We start from the raw sequence: 23613 nt of genomic DNA on the forward strand, positions 1-23613 counted from the left end.
GGGTCCATTCTAGAGCACAAGAAGAAAAGAAGGAAGGGGCAGCACGGATAAACTGCTGTGTCCTGACCCCAACTCCCTGCACTACTCACTGCCTCCCCGAATGCTGAGTGCAACTCCAGTGCAGGAGAGGAATGGCAGCTGCTTGGAATAAACTTGACCCTGGGAAAGGGGGAGGAGGGTAGGTGCCATAAATCTTTGTCTTCTGTGTACCAATGCCCAAATTATGTTTATGCTAATAGTTATTACTAATTAGCATACACACTAAGTAAAATCAAGTCTGCTTTGCCTGCAACAGTACTTGGTAAGGGATTTCTTTGTCTTTATTTTGACTCATGAGTTTTCAAATTTCTTTTATTTTCTCCCCAGTCCAACAAAAGAAGGGAGAGTGAGCAAGGGATCATAAAATCCACCCTAGTCAAGGGATCAGTGTTACACAACAACTTATACTAAAGGAATATTCCCCCTTGAGTGAAGGCTGGCAGCAGACATCTAAGTACAGATGGGACACAACAAAATACATTTGTGAGAGGGGAAAAAACAACTCAGCTGTTCAGGTTGCATAACTTACAAAAATCTTACTAAAAATTGTGACTATGACAGTATTAGAGTGTTACTAAGATTTAGTAACATTTCTGAGCTAGGAGAAAAAATCCACTTACATGCTTCCTCCTAAAAAAAGCAAATTCAGGGATTTCCTTTTGGAGTGAAAACTTTCCATTTAATGATCCATTTCCATCAGTATTCAAAAAATCATTACTTGAAGAGTAACAACAGATTTTCATTCATATAGCCCATGGATTATCTATTGTACTTCCCAACTCTGCTGTCTTCCCAACCCTTCTGTTGCTGTCATAGCTGGTTACCCAAGTGTTTTCTGGTAACACACCTCCCAAATAGGTGATCAAAGAGGTATGTGCAGGTTTAAGACACAAATTCTTTTTCTTACTACATGAGAATGGGAACCTTAACAGTGAACACTTGGGCAAGATTTGGCACTTAGGGACACTATGAGTACAAGGCAAACATTTGATTTCAAATTTTTTCACAGGTACAACTTCAATACATGAGTTAAGATTTAGTTTGAGAATTTAAATATTGAACTGCAGTTATACTCTAAAGTACACCACCCGATGGATGAGATCTTAAAATCAATTTATCACATATGTGGTAAATTCCAGCCACAGGAGGTGACACACCAACACTAGCAGTTTCAATACACAAATTATGTATTTCCAAATACTTTAAAAGTAATGCACAATGTATTTACCCAGGTATGTAGGATGCTAAGTCTTCCTCAACTAGCTGGCAGTTAATACTGAATTTTTTCCCATTATCAGCAGAGGCATTGAAGAGCTCAATAGATAAGACGTTATTATCTAAAATTTCTGTGAATTAATAATATCAACATAATTAGTGCCAATCAATGACAGTGTGAAGACTCTGGTTTTAGAGCAATGACAAATAGTGCCAATAGACAGAATTCTCCAAAATGACATTTGATGTACAAAATAACTGATTCTGAACATCAACAATATGCAGATGCTTAGCTTTGCACATATCCATAGCATTAACTTAAAATACACCAATAATCACAAAATGCTTTTGTACAACAACTCCAACTGCTACACGATTCCATTTATAAATGGGCTCCAAATCATCATTCCACAAGGGCTGAAAACGAAGTAGCTACACATGAACAATATATGGTATTGAGAAAAATCCTACTAAGGCATATTTGTGTTATCTGAAATTATTTTTCTTTTTCTTAGCAATATTTTAGAGCAGCAGCAATCACACTCTCGGATACCAATAAAGTCAGGAAACACCATGGACAGCTAGTACATTGGGAAACAAGCCCACCTGAATAATCAGAATATTTATATCATGTAACACTAGTGTGGTCTGTAAGAGAAGACATGAACAGAACTTTTGTTGTAAATTTTATCTGTTATGCCTCCTCCAATCAGAGGAGAGAATTTAGATATTCTCACTCCAGGCTATCTCTAGCAGGTACAAACACGAGCATTTCAAATAAATACTATTTTAAATGTCAAAGTGATTGTTTCTACATTTGAGACAACTTAACAATACATAAACAGAAATTAATACACTCCTGGTAACTTACCAATAACTGAACACAACATAAGCTTATCTTCAGTCATTTCTTCAAATCTTTCCTTGGCTTCTCTGTTCCACTCATCTGCCCCTTTGAATGGCTCAATGCAAGCCAGCCTACACCTGATTGCCTGAAGAATAACCCAAGATGATGCAACCAACATCACATACAGATCAAAACCATCTGATTATGACTCAATCACAGGCTTTGCTTTGCACTCAAAGACAGCAAGACCTTGGCTTCTGGTTCCACATTACCACAGTCTGATTCAGTTCAAAATGATCCCTCCTTTCCCAGCAGCTGAGCATGAACCTCACACTAAGAGACCTTCTTGCTGAAATACAAAGAGCCTAAATCTCTTTTTCTCCCTTTATGGTAAGGCATAGAACTGGTGCAGAGATCAGTAAAGATTATTGCACAGAAGTGATTAAAAAAGCCCATTGGTGCCTTCAAGGAGTTAAGAAAAACCCCTACCAACATATGAAGTTTCAAAGTTCAGCATAATTGTGATTGGTAACCAAAACTATCAAATGAATAGCAAAGAAAAAAAAAATTCCATTTATGGAATTTTTATAAATTTGACAGAAATACTTTGCCGTTTTCTTTCCCAGTCAGTTTTCCTCCTTGTCAAAAGGGGGACACTCCAACCATTCCTCAAGATAGAAACACACTAAATTTTAAATGCAAACAAAAATACATATAAAAACCCCCTTTTATTATGAGATTATAATTTGAAAAGGAAAGAAAACAAAATTTCATTTGGCTTATTATGAAAATAAATGTAGGTGAATTAAATAAGCATGTATATATACACATTGTATATATACCTCTCCTGCAGTATGTATACTGCAGAGCAACATTAGATTTAATTTGCACCTGAAAGATACAATAAAAACTGAGTTTCCAATATGCACCCAAAACATTAAGTGAGACACTTCGTAATGGTGGGCAAAAATGAAGTTCCTTCACATTTTATTTATTTAATGTATTTCAGAAGGTGCACAATTCTCTCTTCCCCCTCTCATTCACTGAGATGCTGTTAATTTTGAGTGTTTAATCCAGGCATTTACCTTTTCTGGAAAGCTCAGGAACTCCTGTTTCACTCTGCGTATGTCTTTATGAGTTAAGTTTGCAATGTTGCCGTAGTCAACGTATTTTACCAGAACTTCCTGACAACTTGGCAGCCCTCCAAGGAAAACAGCCCAAGACATTTTAACAAAAAATTAGGATTTGATACAGGTTAAAGCACCAGAATTTCAGAGCAGACTCCACACTCATGCTGTGTGACAACCTAGTATAATTTCTTTTTAATTTTTGTCCCCCCACCAAAATGAGTATTCTTTAGGAGCCAGCTCTTTCAGGTCCCTAAAAGGAGGGCCCTGGAATCGTGGCCCTTTCTGTGAGACACTGGCACACTGAACACATGCCAAGTAAACACATAAGCAGACATGCTACACTGCCTACCTACAGCCAACACAGACTCAGCACAAGCACAGCCCCCCACTCCCTTTGGAATTACTTTGGAGAATTATGAACCAACACCAGATACACTCACAGGTTGGCTGGAATAGCCAAAGCTGGGGTTCACACTGTAACAGCAAGAGAAATGCTACTTAAAATAATTATGTAATAGAATTTCAATAATCCCTAGAGAATGGAATTTGTTGCATCTCTGTTTAGAAAGAACAGGTGTATAAATCAGTCTGTTAATGGCAAAAGAATATGAATTAGTACTACTGACTTTATGAAGCTACCTGGTAGCACCATAATTCCCAGTAAAAATACTGGCTGGATGTTACTGCTCATATCCAGCATGTGACTCTGACCTACTAGCACATCTGATTTTGCAACCTAGCATTAGAGTAAAAGAATTAGTACTTCACCTATAATCTGTGCTCTGTACCAATTCCCATCCTCCTGCTTTGCAATGCATGCTTGGCCTTCAACTGGGCAGAAAATTTCAAAGTTTTTACCATTCTCTTGTTTATATATCTCCTGAATTTTCTCTGGAAGAGCTAAAGATTCCACACTCTCTCTCTGAAATAAAAACAACAAACCACATGTACTCAGCAGTTTTCTTTTAATAGCATTTTTACTCTTTTAAGGGATAATTCTTTTAATAGTAGTGTACTTTCCAGCCTTCCCTCCAAAATTAAAGTGGTCATGAATACATAAAGTGAATTAAAGAGCCTAACAATTACTGAACAGTGCCCCATTCAGTCAATTATAACCAGTAAAATATTGCACACCCACAAAAGAATGAATCATGTTACAGAACTGACAAAACCTTTCCAGGATTTTAAGAATTCCTGAATTTTAACTAGGCTGAATCAATGACTGTTGGAATTAATCTCACCTACTAATTCTAGGAATCCAACCACTGGTAACAAGTGACAGAACTTAACAGAAGTTCTAGCTTATTTACTGTGGGCTACAAATAGCTCAACATTAAAATGTTTATTCACAGTTTAATCTGAACAGGCTTTATTTCTAAACTTACCAAGCGAAGATAGAAATCACTTGGACTATTAATGTGACAAACCACAACAAAGACCTCTTCTCCTTCCCGTGGAATATTTGGTGGACTGTACTGCAAGATGGTGCAGTTTTCCAACTGGCTGGGAAGCTGTAATTTAAACCTAAGGTGAACAAAGTGAAATTTTGAATAAAGTCAGTCAAAATTATCTGCAAACAAACCATTTTATACCCAAATGTCAGTTTTCCCACTGTTGCTGTGTAAAAAACCACAAAATGATCTTATAGAAATTACTTGATTCATACTTATACATATAGCTTACACTTTCCTTCTTGCAGGTGGTGCAGCCAATTATCTGTAATGCTTCTCCCACTGCCTACCAGCCAAATCAAACAGATCCCAGGCTTGTTTCTGTGTGGTTTTCTGTCTGTGATAGACATCAAGGGCTTCTCATTTAGAGAGCCTCCCTGGCTATGTATTTCTTCACAAATTTTAAATGTTTTGCCATTTTCTAAAATAAAGTTCCCTATCTAAATGAAGCCTGACTAGTGCAAATGAGTACAGCATGGTGCTCATTGGTGAAGGTGAAAAAGGAAATCAGCAGACACTGCTGAAGGTTAGTTAATATATAGTTAACACATTAATATATGGAACACTGCAAAAGCAACCAGCTTAGTAAACTTTACTTGGCAAACATTATTCTGTTATCAGTTATGGCACAGAGGAGCAGGATCCAAAGGAAGACACATACCTTGCCAAATCTAAGAAAACCAAAGCATCCTTGAGAGACAGTGGTGTATTACTGCTTACTTCATTAAATGGAGGTTTTCTCAGATCCACAATGAGAACACCATCCTCTTCTCTAAACACCATCATTGAAACAACTTTGTTATTTACCATTTCTAAAAATTTTGTCTTTGCCTCCTCTCCCCAACCTTCATCCTGGATTAGAAAGAAAAAGTTACTGAGGATGTCAGAGAATGTTAAAACAAAAAATACAAACAAAATAATTAAAAGATAGATAAAGTAAATGCAAGGAAGAAAGCACAGATGCATCTGAACAGATTACATACTGAACATGGTCAGACTTGTCTAGTCTACAGCTAAGACAGCACTCAATGGAATTCTTTCATGATGGATTAGTATGTGTATTAAACTGTATAAAACTGAGTCAGGTCAAAGGACTGCAGTTTCTACCATGTTTCTTCTGGAGATCCTCTCAGATTGTTTTGATGAATTAACCAGAATCATCTCACCTGTTTCATTTCATGACCTCCCCATGAATTGAGAGAGCAGAAATATAAGTTTGTCTTCTTGTGTCTTTACACAAATATACAACCTGATCGGATCAATTTACACACTGCTACTCTCCACAGCATCCTGTGTAACATTTTATCTACCTTGAAAAAGCCTGTCTGAATTTGTTTCTCTGGGACCAAGTTATTGCATTTCTCATTTGATACTGCAAATCTGTACCTCTTAGGAACAGAGAAAACTGAGAGTACATATAAGGAAGGCACTTTATCTACACTTGAGAAAATTGTTCCAGAACTTTCCTGTTTAAAATTACTTCAGTCAACATCAGACTGGTAGAAACTCCTCAAAACTGACCAACAGTTAATATTGTCAGAAATGCACAGCTGTACTGGACTTAGCTCATTTCCATGTGAATGTGGCAAGAATAAAGCAAGCCTAATAAAAAGTGAATACTGAAGGAAATAATACTGCTATATTTATGCCTTTTTTGGTAATAGAATAAAGGTTGGCAGTACTTTATTTGTGATTATACTGAAAGAGAATAAATAACACTTTACAATAGTGGCAAAAAATTTTAAGTAACAAGTACAATCCCTGAAGGGATTATCTTAATTTTTTTTAAGAAGCCATTTATTCTTTGTTTGGATGACTTTTGAAAGTTACTACTTGCATAGTTACCAGACAGACACAAAAGAAGAGGATCAATTTTGCAATTACTTTTTAAACTTCACAAGAGAACACGTCTCAAGTATGAGCAGTGAGATTTAAGCCTGAAATATACATTTGTAGTCTCACAGGCTTTTTAAGACAGACTGCTATAAGCTTTCATTTCTTTTCCAATGAAAGCAATGCAACACATCTTTTTACAAGAGAATTCAACTTTAAAAAATAAACCCTGTACTCTTCAGTTTTCTTCTGTTTATATTGGAATAAAATTATTTTAAATCCCATATTTACATTCTTCAACAGAAATCTTATGAAGAAGGTCCTGAAATACTTCAAGCAGTTTGTACTTACTTCATTTTTGGGAACAACATCCTTCAGTGAACACCGTACTGCTAAAGGAGGAATGGCTGCAAGCTCTGCCTCAATGTGCTGGTCAGGCTTCCTCACAAACAGACAAATGTCATGGGTTTCAATCGTTTGCAGAGGAGCAGGATCAGGCCTTTCAGTGGGATCACATCTAATGGAATGGGAATAAATGCAGCACTAGCTTAAAAGCAAAATACTCCAAATCCAATGCCTAAAATCCCCCAAATGAAACCCCAGGCTTTTATTGTAAGTTATTATTGCAGTAATTGGTGTAATGTCATGTCCATAAAACAGAATTTTAAAGTCTCACTGAAATGCATTTTTTTAAAGCATTTAGTACTTACATGCTCATGAGTTTGCTTTTGCAATTCATGTCTCAGTTAAATATTTTAACGCATGCAGGCTTGTTCACTTGTGCACTTAAATACAGTGCCACTTTTTTTTTTTTTTTTAGGGGAATATGTATGAAGAGAATACCAGAGCCATTTTGGTATCTGGTTTTCCACCCATGTGAAGTTGAGGAAGACTTGTTTCTCAGAAGAGATCTTGAATAACAACAGTAAAGACAACAACTGCAGACAAAACCCCTTCTTTCCATAAACATACCCTGAGAAAATCAGAACTACTGAGCTTCCAAAATCAATCAGGAATACTTTCAGCGATGCAATATCACACACTTGGTATCTTATTGGACCACAAAGCTTCTTCCTCTGATTTTTACTTTCTACAGGAATTAGTTCAGTGATAGTTCCACGGCACCACATTCCAGTTTCCTTACTCTTAATGAAAGTTCTAGCACCTATATGGAAGCAAATACAAAAGGACTAAATTCAGTACCAAAACTATTATTACAGTTCTGCATAATGCTCCCCTATTCCCATCCTCCACACAGGTAATAAAAGTGCGACTGCTACAACGAAGACTCAAACACTGCAAATCTTCTCTCTGTAGCCAGCAGAAGTTCCCTCACATTCACTCACGCAGTGTCTTTAAGGCTATCAGGTGCTTGCCTTGTATCAAAAAATAATTTCTGGTAAACTCTCTATAGTTCTGAGTAAAGTGGCAAAAAATCCCACTGACATATTACATACTTTTTATCAGTTTTCTGAACACATTATGGAAGTGCGTAACATCATCAATATGTGGGCTAGGAAATAATTTTAATGATTTAAGAATGCATTATTGTCTTTCATTTTCCTTTCTAGAATGGTTTCTATTCAGTCAGTGAACTTTATAAGGACTGCTTTACCACATAAAGGAGTGGGAGGGAGGAGAGAAAAAAGAAAGAATATGATACTAAGGAAGGTATACTGCAAGGTAGTATTTCAAGCTGTGTAGACCTTTAGAAATTAAAAATTTACCTAGTTCCAAAATGTCTGAAGGCAAGAGATAGGAGCTCTTACTACAGCAGAAGTTTTCTAATTTTGTCTGCAAAGCAAACGCTTCTTTCTTCTGTGAATATCTCCGAACATAGAAATGGCACGGATTTATAACATGGCTTACCAACACCAATTCTGTCAAACCTGAGAAAGACATAAGAAATTATCAAACACCCTCCAGATATTATCAGGCATATGACTGAGTTTATGTTGCATTAATCATGATAATATTACCTCTAACAGATTTTAATCTGACAAGTCTGTTCATACTTGTTTCAAACTATTATCATGCTTGCTTCCTGATGGAATTTTTCTTCTGAACTACCTCCCTTATGCTCCAAAACAAAACACTGTCTCACAAAGTGGTAGCCTGAATTTAAGTGGGTAATTCAGAGTTTTTATTCCCTCTAACAAAGACATAGAAAGCAAATTAGAGAGTAAGACTTCTACTTTCAAGAACAGGTATGCTAAGCACTTTCCTACAGTTAGTGTTAGTGCACAAAGACCAAGGAACTAGCCAAGAGATGACCCTATGTAAGAGGGGATTTGTGACTAAACATCCAAATCCTCTGTACAGCAGGCACCTCCCTCCACTAGGGATGCAAAAGACAGGTCTCTCTTTCTGAAGCGACTCAACAAAGCTTGTTAGTGAATCAGAGGGTTTTAGAAGCCCCACAACCCAATTCTTACAAGAGTATTTTATACCTGCAAAGAGTGGACAACATCGTCTAGACTGAATGTCACCTGCATGACTGATCAGGGCACACCAAACAGACAAACTGGAGCACTGCCACCTCTGAAGTGCAACACATCATGGGTGAAAGACTACACAGAACCTGGCACCTGAAACAATCCAACCAGGTATCCAGGACCGTGCTTCCAAGTTTAGGAAATGCTGCATCCAGAAGAGATGCAAGATTTCTCTTGGCCATTTCCAGTGTAAAAGGTGGCACCTGAACAAGAAGTCAGAATGACTTGGAAGATTTCCCCTATAGGGACACAGCCTCTTTTGGATCACCTCTGGCCATCATCTCCAAGAGTGATGAGTCAGCTATCTTTTCTTACATACAGAACTATGGAATTATTAAGGCTGGAAAACACCTCTAAGACCCTGAGCACCTCCTGCCCACCAGCCTGGCAGGCTCTGCTGGACCTCCTCCTGAGTGACAGTGACTTTCAGTACCACAAGGTCCAATACTGAATACGGTACTCCAGATTCAGTCTTCTAACAGAGGGGAAGGATACCTTCATGGACTTGTCAGCTACACTCCTACTAGTACAATCCAGGGAGAACCAGACAAGCTGAGGAACCTAGCTGTTCCTGCCAAATATCATAGGACAATGGCCTGAGAGAAGATTCAAGAAGCTGAGGTAACTGACAGAAAAGAATTTCACAGGAGCCAATGACAGAAACTCTTACAAGTCAAAGTAAATCATCGTATAGCAGATAGTGCTTCTGACCCTCCTTGGAGAGCCTGTGATAAAGTTTTCAATAAGCTAAACAGGAGAACAAAAAAACCCCCAAAAGAATTGAAACAGACACCATTAAAGAACTTGCATGAGCCAAACACACAGCATAATACAAGACTCAAAAACAAGATCACACTCAACAATGGAACACAGAAAGCATGAGGTACTAAGACACTTGCCTTCCAAGTCATCTTCAAGTATTTCTTCTATTATGACATCAGGTGTTTCTTCCTGGTCATCAAGGATAAGAGTGTCTTGCCCATTATCTTCACTGTATTTGGGAAAAATTTTATTTGGAAACAAATTAACATAATTCAGTCTGTTTCTAGAAAAGCACAAGTCAAAGCAGAGCTTTTATTAAGAATGCATCACTATGTGAAAAAAATGCCTCATAAGACCTGCTAGAAATAAACTGAATTACACTTTTAAATATCAAGACAAGAAATAACTAGTATTATAACTCTGAATCCTAGGAAGAATTTTCACAGACACAGTACATATACTTGGGCACAGCTTACTGCAAGAGCCACCCCCCACCTAGATGATCAGAGACAAGCACAAATACTATTTGAAAACAATGTTCATAATGTGATAAGACAGCTCAAGTTGAAAACAAAAAGCATATCAGATGCTTTTGTACTACCAGATAGTACTCACTCTCATGTGTAGGATTTTCAAATATTACAGTATGCAACAAATCTTTTTTAGCATATTCATTGTTAACTACAACAGCCCTAACAGCAACTCCATTCCATTTTTTCAAGTATTAGTCAAAGACCACAGAAACAAACAAACAACAACAAAAAACAAACAAAAAGTCCCTAAATAAAATAAAAGCAACTGTAATTTTGAAAACAAAAGGGTTTTCTTTGTTAATCTTAAGGGTTTTTTTGGCATTTGACACAATCTGTATTTAGACTGCGAACTGGAAACACTACCAATTTCAGCACTTGCTGCTCATTAGAGATTCATTTACATGCATTTTCATGTGCTGAAATGATGAACATCTCTATTACATGCAGTACAAACACAGCAGACACAGCACCCAGGGAGACAGTTTGGTGGTTGCCTTGGCAGTGTTAGGTTTACAGGTGGACTCCATGACCTTTTCCAGCCTAACTGGTTCCATGGTCAAATCTTTAAGTGCCAATCAAAGGAAAAGTAAACAGTGTAAACGAAATCTGGATAACTTAGGTGATTCGGCAAAATATACTAGGGCAAAACACAAGCAAAACCAAAATGTCAGAACTGAAACACAAACTGGACTGACTGGAATACTGACTGAAATACCAGCATGTAAAGACCTGCTTTGCTTCAATAAACTCTTAGAATTCCATAAGCACCTACAGTTTTTTTTGATTTAGTCTCCAATAAGCACTTAACCACTAGAGGAAGAAATTACTACACCTATTCTCTTTCATTAAAAAATACTTACTTCCTTGTCATTCCCTGTTTAATCTCTCCCAGATTTTCTAATGAAGATGTAATCTCAAAAGTGTTCAGGAACAATCTCAACAGAAGAGAACAAACATTATAGAGAGTTACAAGAATACCTAAATCACTTTGACAGTTTGAGACCTATGGTATTTTTCAGCATAATATTCATGGAGGGTCAAAGTAAGATTAATTACCTACTCTAGTTTATTCGTTCCTACAAAAACCAGATTTGGCTGCTCATTTATCTTCATATTCATATTGAAAAACTCTTGTCTTATGCTTTCTCCCTCATGCACAGAGTACTGCAGCATTCACCCAGTTCTGTCATCTATACTCAGTTTAGTTCAATATATTACTCTGCACAGAGACAAAGAATTTTCTTTCCTTTGTAAAGAACCAAACTGTAACTCAAGCCCAAAATACATGCTTCTGTTCATTGCTACACTATTAACTATTAATTATTTTCTTTACCAATGAAAACCAGCAAAATCTTTTAAGCACTTTGACATTTAAACTAATGGAACTGTGAATGTAACTTAAATAAATGCCTTAACTTTTCTATCCAGTTTTTAATTAATGAAAACCAAAATGTAAGTAGTATTGAACAGTTGTCTGGGCTTCTCTCCCACTGCCCCTTCAGAAAAGTATCACTCTTTCTTCTACAACACTTTATGTCTACAGCATGTGTCTCAACTTCTATGCATCTCCTACTTGTGGTTTTTTTCACTTTTGGTGAAATTTTGGAGTGGCACAAGGTACATAACGCCTTTAGAGCTATCCTTCATCAGGTCTCCTTTGTCCTCTGTATAGCTGAAGTTCTCAAAAAGTTTTCCAAAGACAAAAAATTGGATTTTGTTATGTTTCAGCTTTCCTTTAAATTGGGAGAGTTTACCATTATGCATTTAAACAGGCATCTCTGAAATTGCCACTCATCACTGACAGTATCTTCAAAACAGTGACTTGGTAGGTAGGGCCTAAGTTTTCTAAAAGAGGATTTTATAGATTGTTTTATCCATGTTCTAACTCAAGAACTCAACTAACAAGGCAGAAGGGGTCCTAATTTTTGTCTCCTGTTGGAACAACCCACCCAGGGATTGGCTGAGTCACCATGCCTGGAGACATGGGGCTAACAGAGCTGGGGCTGTTCTGCCTGGAGAAGGCAAGGCACCAGGGAGATCTTACAGCACCTTCCAGAAACACAGGCACACACAACTTTTCTAGAGCCTCCTGCAACAGTTTAAAACCATTACCCCTTGACCTAAGGGAATGTTGATTCAGAGTAGATAAAAGGAATTTCTTACACTAAGAGCAGTGAAACAGCAGAACAAGTGGCCTGGAGAGGCAGTAAATGCCCCATCCCTGGAAAGGTTTAAGGTCAGACTGGATGGGGCTCTGAGGAACCTGATCTAGCTGAGGATGCCTTTGCCCACTGGAGGACACTTGGGCTATATACCCTTTGAAGGTCCCACTCAAACCAAACCATTCTGTGACTGTGATTTAAGACATGTAGATACTACACTTAAACACATGGCAAAGGCAGAGCTGGTAGTGTTAGGTTAATGGTTGGACTCAGTGATCCTAACAGCCTTTTCCAACCTAAATGATTCTGTGATCCTACACAAACTGTTTGCATTTACCATGTAAATAATCGACTTGCTCAGCCTCATTTCTCTGCACCAGTGAGAATCACACCCCCCACTGCATCCCCTGAGAGGTTCCACATCCTGAAATAAAACGGGCCCGCCCCAAGATGTTGCAAAGGAGCACCATCTTTGTCCTGTCCCTCCATCATTTTCCAGTGTGGCCTTTATGCACTAGGAACTGCAGCAGTCTTGGTCAGCCTTCTATCAAGCTGCACAGGGTCAGGTGTACCTCAGCTGTGACCTACTTTCTTACTCACTTCTGCTACAGAAATCATCAGTGGCTTCCAGTGAGGACAGCACGGCAACTGGGATTTTCCACAACTTTCTTTAGACACCAGCAGTCCAAAAAGCATTTTACATTTCCTGAAGGTCAGAAACTGACTCACTAAAAAAGTAATTAAGCCCTTATTCTCCCAATTTCTTTCCATTTGTAAGGAAAGGAGGATTTCAGAAGTGGCAGAAGTCTGTCAAGGGTTTTTAAAATGCATATGTATTTACCTATACTTCAGCAAACTCTATGTGTTTTCTCTCCCATGCCTCACATAAAGGCTACTGCCTACTTTTAATGAAGAGTTTATACTTATGCCTAAAGTAGTTTTTCAGTCAACTGCAAGTGAAGAAGCTCAACTTCTGCTGTTTAACTGTCCCATGAACAGTTTTTGTAATTAAGATAACCCATGCCTCTTTTTACCTCCCTGTATATCTCCCACTCCAGTCATTTACCTTGAAAGTATTTTGTCCTTTAAATTCTTCACTCTTGAGAGCTCAGTCTCCACTGGCAACTTCAAGTCATAAATAATCTGAAATGAAGAAGTACAATCTTAGCTTCCAGTAAATAGGAAGTTATACAAGCACTTATTATCTATAGCATGACACCTTAAATTTTATGGTAAAAACCCCAGGAGTTTAGCCAACAGCCAATTCTCAAATATGTCTCTTGCCTTATTAACACTTAATGGTTGGGATTTTGTAATCTAAGCATGCAAACAGAAGCAAAAGTCAGATACTCCTTTTATTTCAATATCTAATGAGAAAGTGATCTCTAAGCAAAAAGGCAGCCCTATGAGAGGAGAGTGGTGACTGCCAGTTCCCAAAAAGTCAGTCGTGAGATAGCAGTAAATGCTAGAAAAAAAGGAACAACTAGATGTCTTTTCTGAGTCAGAAGACCCAGTTTCTTCAGCTGGAAAGTGACAGATGCAGAGTAGATGATTCTGAAAAGCACATTTCTTCAAAGAATGACAAGAACAATTATTCATTCCTTTTCTCAACACAAGGTCTACAAAGGCTCCAAATGAAATAATTGAGTGGCACATTTTGAAATAACAGAGGAAGCTTTTTTACATAAACCTCATCTTAAATAGTAAAAGGTGGAACTCACTGCCACAACCTATGCCTATGTACAGACAATGCACATACTTACACACCCATGCACATTGCCACAACTCTACAATGACATTAAAGATGTTCCACACTCTTATGACAGAATAAGGTAATGTTTGTTCAGTGTAATGAGCCTGATGTATCCTATTGATACTAAAATCCTCAACCTTCAACTTCCCCAGTTTCTTGGATGCTCCCTCCAAGCATCTCTCCTCTCTGCTGCCAGACAGGAGACTCCAGAGGATGTCTGCTCTGATACAGCATGGCAGGAAGCATGGATTTCTATGAACAGCAGATGTGATGGGGAGAAAGAACAAAAGTAAAGGCTTGGGACCAAGAGGATCAAGTGAGCGTGGCCGTGAATTCTGGAGTAGTTCAGTGAGAAGGATGAAGAGCTCTGGAATAAAAAGGGCTTAAGAAACTGAACTGATCCAAACATCATCTTTTCACTGATCAGCACTGTGCCAGTTTTCCTATCTTCACCCTCCATTTCCTGTTTCAGATGCCAAACTCTTCAAGGTAAGAACCACCTTTTTTTGCTTCCTCTATCAGTCACCTGACTGTAACTTGTGACAAAGGCCAGATAAAAATTCTGTGTCTGTGAAGAAGCAGGGTAAGAATATAATAGCCCCAAAATGCCAGCACTGAAATCAGCAAACTGGGACCACAAACTTCTAAACCAAATTTTAATATATTCCTTAAAAATAAATTATTTCACAGTGCAAGAAGGTTATTACCTGAGCGAGATCACAACAGTTTCTCAGAGCATGTGAAAATTTTAATTCCTTTGCCGTCCTAATGGCACCAATCAAGTGCTTCTTCTTCTCTTCAATGATTTCCTTTGTTTTTGCAATAGTAGAAATGTAGTTGTTGATGTTCTCCTTTAATTCTGCGAATGATTTCCTTTTCCTGTGTTAAAAACAATACTTTTCACAGAACTTAATACGCACTCAGCTGCACAGACTCAAATCTGAACTGCTACACACAGCTGGCAGCCACACAATACAAAGTGGATACATCTCACACACAAGGATCATCTCCCCCAAACAGTGAGAAGTACAGGCATGGGAAACGCACTCTGTAATTGGAGGAACCACAAAAGTTAAGGAGGTCACACTGAAAAGATATTTATTAATTAAATATTTGGAGCACTCTTCCATTTCAACCTCCTGGTACTTCCAAACACATCCAACTGAAAAATAAACAGCTGAATCTTACAATTTATTCTACTAAGGTAGAATTAAAGACCATCCCCCTCAGAGGCTCTTCTGGAAACCTGAGCTTTAACACCTCTCTCCCCCCAGTCTGAACACATAAATATTTGTGAAGATCCAGAAATGAAGTGTCCCTGCACTTTTATCAACTTGAAAATGTGCAGGAAGTAAATAAAAAAAACCCTGCTATCCCTGCTGTTAAAATTTATCATCCACTAATAAGAGTATTAGAAAACCTCAAAATTGAGCATTTTCAGAAAAGTAACATTATGGGTAATTTTTCTTATCCTTTTAAGAGAAGAGGCAGCATAAGCTAGTGTTTTCCAACCATGCAAACCAGCTCCAAGATGCCACAATGAAAAGGTAAAAATAAAAGACAGGTACTACAAAATACTGCTACAAGAAAATTCTAAACAAAATGTTACTCTTTCACCTGAATTAGGACGAGGTTTGCAGTAAAAGTAACTCACCCGTGCCATACTACAAAACTAGATTACTACCTTGACAGAAGAGTAATAAGTTCATCCAGTGTTCTATCTGCAGCTTCTGTAACTTTGTCTTTTTTATGCTTTACCTTCAACTCCAAGTATTCCAGCACCTATTTTGTTCAGTACAAATAAACATGCATTATTTCATTATTATTTGATTATTCTCACAATACTATTACTACTACTTTTAAAATTCAGAACAGAAGCAATGAACAGTAAGACACTGATGGATACCCCAGCAGATAGAGTTACATTAAACCACTTATAGCTCATTACAACTCTCTTGTTTTCTCTAACTTGGAGTCAGCTGGCACTGTTTGAATCCCCCACTGAAGCTTTTATGTTTAGGAAGAAACACACAGATCTTGGGCCCAATGTCTCACTGTCCTTACCTGACCTTCAAACCTGCACCATATACAGATAACAGCATGCTGAGATTTCTACTGTTTTTTAAAACTCATTGTGAGCATAAAGGGAAAATTTAAAAAAAAATCTTCCTCTGGCCAAACATCAGTTTGTTACAGTTACATTGAATGAAGAGACTATTGCACTAAAGTGCAATACTGCTTTGGCAATTTCTCAGTCTTTGTTGAAAACCTGTTGCAAGACCACAGTCTTGGTATTATAATATAATACCCACGGGTTATTATATTATAGCTGCTGAAATGGGAAGTTTTTACAATATGCCACCACTGTATGAATTAGGAATTCAACACAGCTTTGCTTAACAGAAAGACTGGCCATTAGAAAGGTAAGAGAAAACAGGCCTCACTGACACTTCCACCACATTTACTAGAACTAAGTTTTTGAAACATTAAATATTTCTACACTGTGTATCTTACAAGTAAAATGCAAATAGATGACAGAGAACTGCAAGCTTTTCTGCAGCACATTCCAACATTTAAGAAGAGCTGAAGTTTAAATAAATTAATTATCATTGATAAAATTTAAAAGCTAATTAATAAAACCTATTAACAACATAGCTGGTGTTCTAGGATTCTTCCTATGTTTTATACTGTGCATGTAAATTGCTTTACATTTTTCTGCACATTCTGTTGCATTTTTTACTTCTCCTGCCCTCATAACAGCTTTTCCACCTTTAAGTGCAGAAAGAGGCACACTAGAATTTAAAAGTCAGACTAGCTGCTAGAGTAAAAACAAAAGCTGAACTTTTCCCTGATCCAAGGAAACACAAACTTAGTACTTAAAGACTGGCTTGCATATGGTTCTGCTAAATGTATGCATTGACCAATTAACTTTGAATTATGCACAGGCTTGTGTACTCCTCTGCAGACTACTTCTCAGACTGTAGCCTGGACTTTAAGGCTGTGTACTCACAGAAACAACATGGAACAGTTAAAGACAAAAGAGGTAACAAAACAAAGGCAGGAAAAGCAAATTTCAATAATGCATTAATGTGTGACCACCCACAACAAAAAACTCCAGTTTAGGAGAGGACTGATTATTTAATGATTTATTTAACTGAATTTCACCCACCTTGCTTGCATCATGGAAGTGGCCAAGATTACTAACAGCTATGCCCAAAGCTTCGTCAATATCTGGCCCAGTGTTGTTCTCCTGAGGAAAAGTTTGTCAATGAACATAAAAGTTGCTTGCACAACTAAAAGACAAGAAGGTCTACAACCATTTGCAATTTTGACAGAGGCATTTGATGTGGATGACTGATGAGCTATGTGAAGACTCTGAGCAGCTCCATAATGGCCATCAGACACAAAATACTTGGCTCACCTGAATTTCACTGAAAACATTTCCACTGTAGTATTTTTGAAACAGAGCTAAATTTGTTTCTTAAAACAATTTCATTGCATACTCACATACGAAAATGAAATTAAAACAGTAGATGAAAAAAAAAAGGCACAACAAAGTTACTAATACAGAGAAAAGAAAACATGGGAGATAGAAGAATGGGAATACTGCAGCCTAGAACAAAACTAAAATATTTAGGAATACCACTTGGAGAAAACCCCTCAAAAAACACAGCTAGCTTCCAGTAGTTTGCCGATACAAGGAAACCATTTTCAAACTTTAACAGGCACTGTAACAAAACTACCAAAGAAATCACATCAGACATTTGCAAGGTCAGTGTACAGGACAACCTCCACAGAAGAAAACACGACTGGCAGTGGATATACAGTTCCTTTACATTTTAAAACATCCACAACTTATGTTTTCTGGTCTAAAACCTCACAAACCTATTCAGAAAGATGAGGTTAGGAAATTTAACAGAACGTAAAGAGGTCCATTTGTCCACCAACCTTGTTGCCCTGAATTACTGTTTTAAGGATGTGAACACGAGCCTTGCAGATGCCTCAAATTTAAAAACAAATAAAGAAGTCCCCAACTCAAATGTTGTGAAGCCTCGGGTATCTTTTAAGAAAAGCTAAATTCAAAATACATAATTTCACAGCAGCTGGATAGACCTAAGTGTCTTCAGCTATGATCTCACTGGGGAGTCTGAGCTGCACTCATTTTGTCAAGTTATCTTATGAACACTGTAGCTGCACATCCCTATGGTAAGACAGAACAGGAGCAAGAAACTGTTAAGGGTGCAGAGTTTTTTGTTTTACAAAGTGCACTATTAACTATGCATATACCAAACCAAGCGAGAATATAAGGAAATTCCATGTTAACACACCATGTCAGATGATGGAGCTAGAGCTGATCCACCACTCAGCCCACCATTGGAAGAAAATGGGTACTGAACATTTTTCTCTTTGATATTGTGACTGAAGGGCCTGCAAACAAAAAAATTGTAAAGAAAGGACCTATGCATTTTAAATAAAGTACCAAACGTCCTACAAATACTTCACAAGAGTATTTCAAAATCTGTCATTAAATACATATACAGACCTATTTATGTAACAAAAATTCGCACATATAACAGATAGCCCATTAAAAAATATCTCCTTTTTAGTATAATCCCCTTAAATGCAGCTATTTTTCATTTGACAATTTTGGCAAGGCTGAACAAAACCTTAGCAGCTGGTAGTGATTCTTATCCTCAGTGAGAGTAAATGCATGACTATTAATATTCCAGGATTCATTTTTCATTTGTTACTGTTAAAATCTTTAGAATACATAACCAATGACACCAAAACCATTTACTGGCAACCTGTTAGGAAGGCTCTTAAGTTTTATTGTATGATGACCTCAGCTGCTCTGCTGCATCAGCTAACAAGACTCCCACAAAAGCAGTCTGCATAAACCAGCCTTATTCCAGGAAGGAAGCCTTGTGTTGTTCTTCCTGGGCTCAGTTTGCTGCATCTGACCAATGGTGAGAGCATTGGGAGAACACTGCTGCAGAGACTGATGGCCACATGTGAAATCTTTCACTTTGGGCAAAGTTAGCAGTGCGTGTTACATGCACCAAACTCAGAAGACAAATTTCCTACATCTTCCTTTTAGAACAGGTTCCTTATGCAAGAGACCTGAAAGTATTTTCTGGGACTCTTTATTTGCATGAACATCAATCTCCACAGCAATAACACTGCAGAGGGAAGATAGCCACTTCAAGACTTCCCTCAGGTTCACACTGACTGGGCAAATGAACAAGTGAATGTACTTTAGATTTGACAAGACCACAGAATATTGCTGGCATAATCTTCATATGGCTGTGACTGGTTATTGAAACAGAAGGGGCAATGGGATCAGCAGGTGTTGGGGGGAAGCAGGCAGAGTCCTTCCCACCACAGCCTGGCAGTTCAGCAGATCTCTCTCCCTCTGAACCCTTTATCAGCCATCTACCACAGTGCTTAAAACTCTCAGTTTCACACATTTTTCAAGCCAAACCAATTTGTTTTTCACTGCCTCTCAATGAAATGATACTTGTACTCAATGTGTTCCCACAGTATCAGATACTCATACCAACAACAACATTAGCGAAGTTTAAAGAACACATTAAAAACAGCTCAAGGAAAATGTCTGGAATCACTTACTTGGTCAAATCTTCCCCCAGGCTGGCATTTAAAGACATGGAAAGATTTAATAAAGGTTTACCTTGCTTGTCTTTCCAAGCTGCTGCCACACAGCCCAAATTTAAAGTCCATTTTGTTCTAAATTCAGGGGGGGAAAGGAAAACAAGTTAAACCATAGGCTTACAGCCAAATCCCAGGGAAAGGTATTCTATAAACTTGTGTTCGCCTTCAGTATCCACCCCTGCCCACCATTTCAATTAGACCAAGCTTCAAAGTAAGTGCTGTCGAATTGTACAAGGGGAGGTCTAAGGAAAGAGCTCCAAAGTGGAGCATCTGTAGCCATCAGTGCACCTTTGTGATAAATAAAAAGTGTTCAGGTAAAAGGAATCCTGACTTCCTGTTTGCAATCAGTATTTTCCCCATTATTATGCAAAACTCCTAACATACTGGATTCCTGAACCAGATTCTACAATGTACCTTTTCAACAAGGCCTAATCTCAGTGTTTAAATGCCAAAGATCTGACTCGTTTGAATTTTGCAATAAATACTAAACCTGAATTTCATAAGAGGAAAAAAAGGCATTTCATGTTTGTCCAAAATATAAATTTTAATGAAACAATGGCAATAACATGTCATAACACACAAGAATCATGCACAAGACATTTTTTTTAAGATGCAGAAGCAGAAAACCTCAAAACTTACAGAATGCTGGGCAAAGTGTTTTTTTTAGTATCTTTTAAATCTTTATGTACAGAAAATGTACATATTAATGAGTTGCTTTCTTGCACACTCTGCGCACACAAGAGGGTGGAACAGATCTGGCAACAAGGGGTACCAATGAGAATTGTAAAAAACAAACCTTCCTAAACCCAGGCTCTGAACAGCTGACATCCACTGCACAGCAACACTGTGTAATGAGAAATGCTAACAAGCACCTGCTGGGGAGGTAGGTGGTCATAAAGCACAGCCCCTGAACTCAGAGGAGGCCTGAGCCTGCTTTAATCACTCCCAATGAAAACTCACAAGCTCCTATAAAATTGCTACTTCACACCACCACAGTGACTACTGAACTGAAAGCTTTAGATCAACTTACTTCTGCAGAAGAGAAACAAAACAAATCAGCGTCTTCATCCTTCCCATCACCGTGCAACACTGTAAAAGCAAGCACAGAAAAACCCACTCCTGTAGGGCATCCTAATCCATAAGACAATAGGAATACACCATCACCAGTGTAGTCTTCTAAATAGCATTCAGCAAGTCAACAGGAATTAGAATCCTGACTTTTTTAAATAAGGGAATTTAAGAGCTAGGAATAGAAATCCAGATGGATGGATATAAAACTTAGCTGAGAATTACAAAGACTGACTCGTGTTTACTAATTAGGGCATTATCTCTTACCTTTAGCTATATATGTTGTTACTACATTCAGTTCACGACAACCATACGAAAGGAAAAAAGGCAAAAAACCCCACACCTTCAAAGAGCATAGTTAAGTACCAGAAAAAACATTGCTTCATGAACACCCATAAATACTATGCATCCCATACAATTTTTCAACTCTTGGAAAAAAGTTACTCATGCAGAAAAACCCAAAAAAATGAGGTTTCTTTTAGAACAAACTTGACAAACACTTCATCAAGAAAAGGAGCTGGAGAGGAATCAAAAGGAATTGATTGTTCTTGCTAACTACTGATAAATAGAAAATAAACAATGTGTTAATCAAATCCAGCAGCTCATCTACTGTCCTTAACAGGTCATATAAAATAAAAATTAACAGTGAGCTGTGCACACAATAAAACTGCTGGAAATAAAAAGATCCCAAAGCCTTCCTTACCTTCTGCACTGATGGTTTTTGACATATGACACAAATCACCATTTCTCTGATATGGCTCTGTAAAATGCTCTTCTAGTAGCTTAGGACACTGCCTTTAGAGGTAAAAGTAAAGATTTAGGATCATCAAGAATATTAGTAAGAAATTAATTCTGACTTCCAGCTCTTTCAGAGCGAAGCTCATCCACTTTTACCAAATGACTTTATGAAGAAGCTACAATTAACAAAACACACCACAAAAAATTTGTTACCCTCTCTTAACTAGGGAAGTACTTTAGCTCTGGGACACTGAATTGATCATACAAAAAGGTGATACTACAGCTGCTACGCATGCAGTATTTCAGGTAACTAGAACCAGCACCAATAAATTGTTATGCAATCACTTTAATTCAGATTCATTATAGTTATTTAAAAACTACTGAATAAACCAACAGAGCTAATTTGTAAAAAATACACACAGACCAGTATCACACAGTATCAGACACCATACCAAACTGCATTAAAACTGTCTCTTTCCATGAACCTACTCCAAATACGGAAACTTCACACAAACGGAGTATTTTACTCACATACATAACAGAGAAAAACAGTCTCACAACACTGCAGAACACAAACTTTCTACATTTTCTCAATTCTATTTCGTGGTAACTGCGCTGTCAGAGCTTAAAAATATTAAAGCCACCATCTCGAAATCCACATACCTCACACCTTTCATTCGACTTCTGTGAAGCTCTCCATTACTATCACCCAACAAGGAGAACTCTCCCATTCCACTCATGGTGCCTAATATTTAAAAAAAAAAAAAAAAAAGGAGACAAATTAGACAAATTACTTTCAACACAGCCTAGTTCATCACTCGAGCCAACACTATAGGTTCACATAAATTTTGCTAAGAGCAAAATGGAAGTGATAGACACTGAAATCGTATCATATACAGCTATGTTGTACTGGATTCTTACACACCTATTTCGCCCTTGAAGAGCAAATCTAAATGGAACAGACCAGCAGCCTGCCCTGCACTGCTCAGCTGCTCCACCCCGACCCACCTACCACTGCTGGGCACCGCAGGAAGCTCACAGCTCCCACTAATGCTGGATACCATAAGAAGCTCCCAAGCTCCCACCACTGCTGCCCTCCCACTTCCCGCCTGAGCGCGCACCCTCAAAGGATGGCTTCTCCTTACTGCAATTCTCCCCATACTCGCTCCCTGCCTGCAATCCACCCCCGTACGGACCCCGACTCCCATCCCTGGGGACTGCTGCCGCCCGCACCTTCCGTGGTTTCTGTGGCGGTAGTTTTGGGTCCCGGCCCCACAGGAGCGCTCTCTCTCGCTCTCTGTCCCCGCGGCGCTGCGGGCGGGCTCAGGGACGGGCTCAGGGACGCGCGGCCGCCGCTCGCGCACCGCGCCCACTCCCCGCGCCACCGCGCCGAGCCCCTCGCGCGCCAAAATGGCGGCCGGCCCGTGGCGCCTCTCGAGGCGGCCGCAGCCAATCGCGGGCGGGCGCGAGGGGCGGGGCGGGCGCGCGCGGCCGGGTCACTCCGCCATCGTGCCCCATGGCGGAGGCCCTGCTCCGGGCGGAGCGTAGTTCCTGCGGGCCGGGGTGGAATAAGGCCTGCTGTTCGCTCGCTACCCCAGCAGCGAGATCGGGGACAACATCGGGAGAGTGGGAGGTAGAAACTCGTGGGTTGAGGTTAAGGCAGTATAATAGAGAAAGCAAATACTACGCGCGTAAGCAAAACAAAACAAGGAATTAATTTATTGCTTCTCGTGGGCAGGCAGTTGTTCAGCTATCCTCAGGAGAGCAGGGACCCACCACGTACAATGGTAACTTGGGAAGACAAAAGCCATCACTCCAAACATCCTGCATTCCTTTCTTTCCCTGATTTGTACACTGAGCATGATGTCAGATGGTCTGGAATGTCCCTTTGGACAGTCGGGGTCACCTGTCCTGGCT

General features: G+C 38.7%; 1 protein-coding gene across 3 annotated transcripts in view; it reads right to left on the reverse strand.

Annotated features, from left to right (window-relative positions):
* The window catches only part of RNF17 (ring finger protein 17), a 40614-nt gene extending 17541 nt beyond the window's left edge, over window positions 1-23073 (reverse strand). For 2 of the 3 annotated variants that reach the window (XM_064731313.1, XM_064731229.1), the window contains exons 1-21: window positions 22930-23073; window positions 22360-22441; window positions 21662-21753; window positions 20921-20979; window positions 19910-19965; window positions 18549-18648; window positions 17390-17470; window positions 15905-16002; window positions 14928-15099; window positions 13534-13610; window positions 11166-11240; window positions 9910-10001; window positions 8243-8404; window positions 7488-7680; window positions 6867-7032; window positions 5344-5534; window positions 4617-4755; window positions 4000-4153; window positions 3187-3302; window positions 2126-2246; window positions 1268-1385 (exon numbers count right to left, since the gene is read on the reverse strand). In XM_064731313.1, coding sequence (XP_064587383.1) covers window positions 1268-1385; window positions 2126-2246; window positions 3187-3302; window positions 4000-4153; window positions 4617-4755; window positions 5344-5534; window positions 6867-7032; window positions 7488-7680; window positions 8243-8404; window positions 9910-10001; window positions 11166-11240; window positions 13534-13610; window positions 14928-15099; window positions 15905-16002; window positions 17390-17470; window positions 18549-18648; window positions 19910-19965; window positions 20921-20979; window positions 21662-21753; window positions 22360-22436 — 2339 coding nt within the window. In that variant the 5' untranslated portion in view covers window positions 22437-22441; window positions 22930-23073. The remainder of the gene's footprint in view (window positions 1-1267; window positions 1386-2125; window positions 2247-3186; window positions 3303-3999; window positions 4154-4616; window positions 4756-5343; window positions 5535-6866; window positions 7033-7487; window positions 7681-8242; window positions 8405-9909; window positions 10002-11165; window positions 11241-13533; window positions 13611-14927; window positions 15100-15904; window positions 16003-17389; window positions 17471-18548; window positions 18649-19909; window positions 19966-20920; window positions 20980-21661; window positions 21754-22359; window positions 22442-22929) is intronic. The other variant, XM_064731406.1, reaches the window with a different exon arrangement.
* Between the last annotated feature and the right edge of the window lie 540 nt (window positions 23074-23613).

Source organism: Zonotrichia leucophrys, chromosome 1 (assembly GCF_028769735.1).
Source record: "Zonotrichia leucophrys gambelii isolate GWCS_2022_RI chromosome 1, RI_Zleu_2.0, whole genome shotgun sequence".
Lineage (NCBI taxonomy): Eukaryota > Metazoa > Chordata > Aves > Passeriformes > Passerellidae > Zonotrichia > Zonotrichia leucophrys.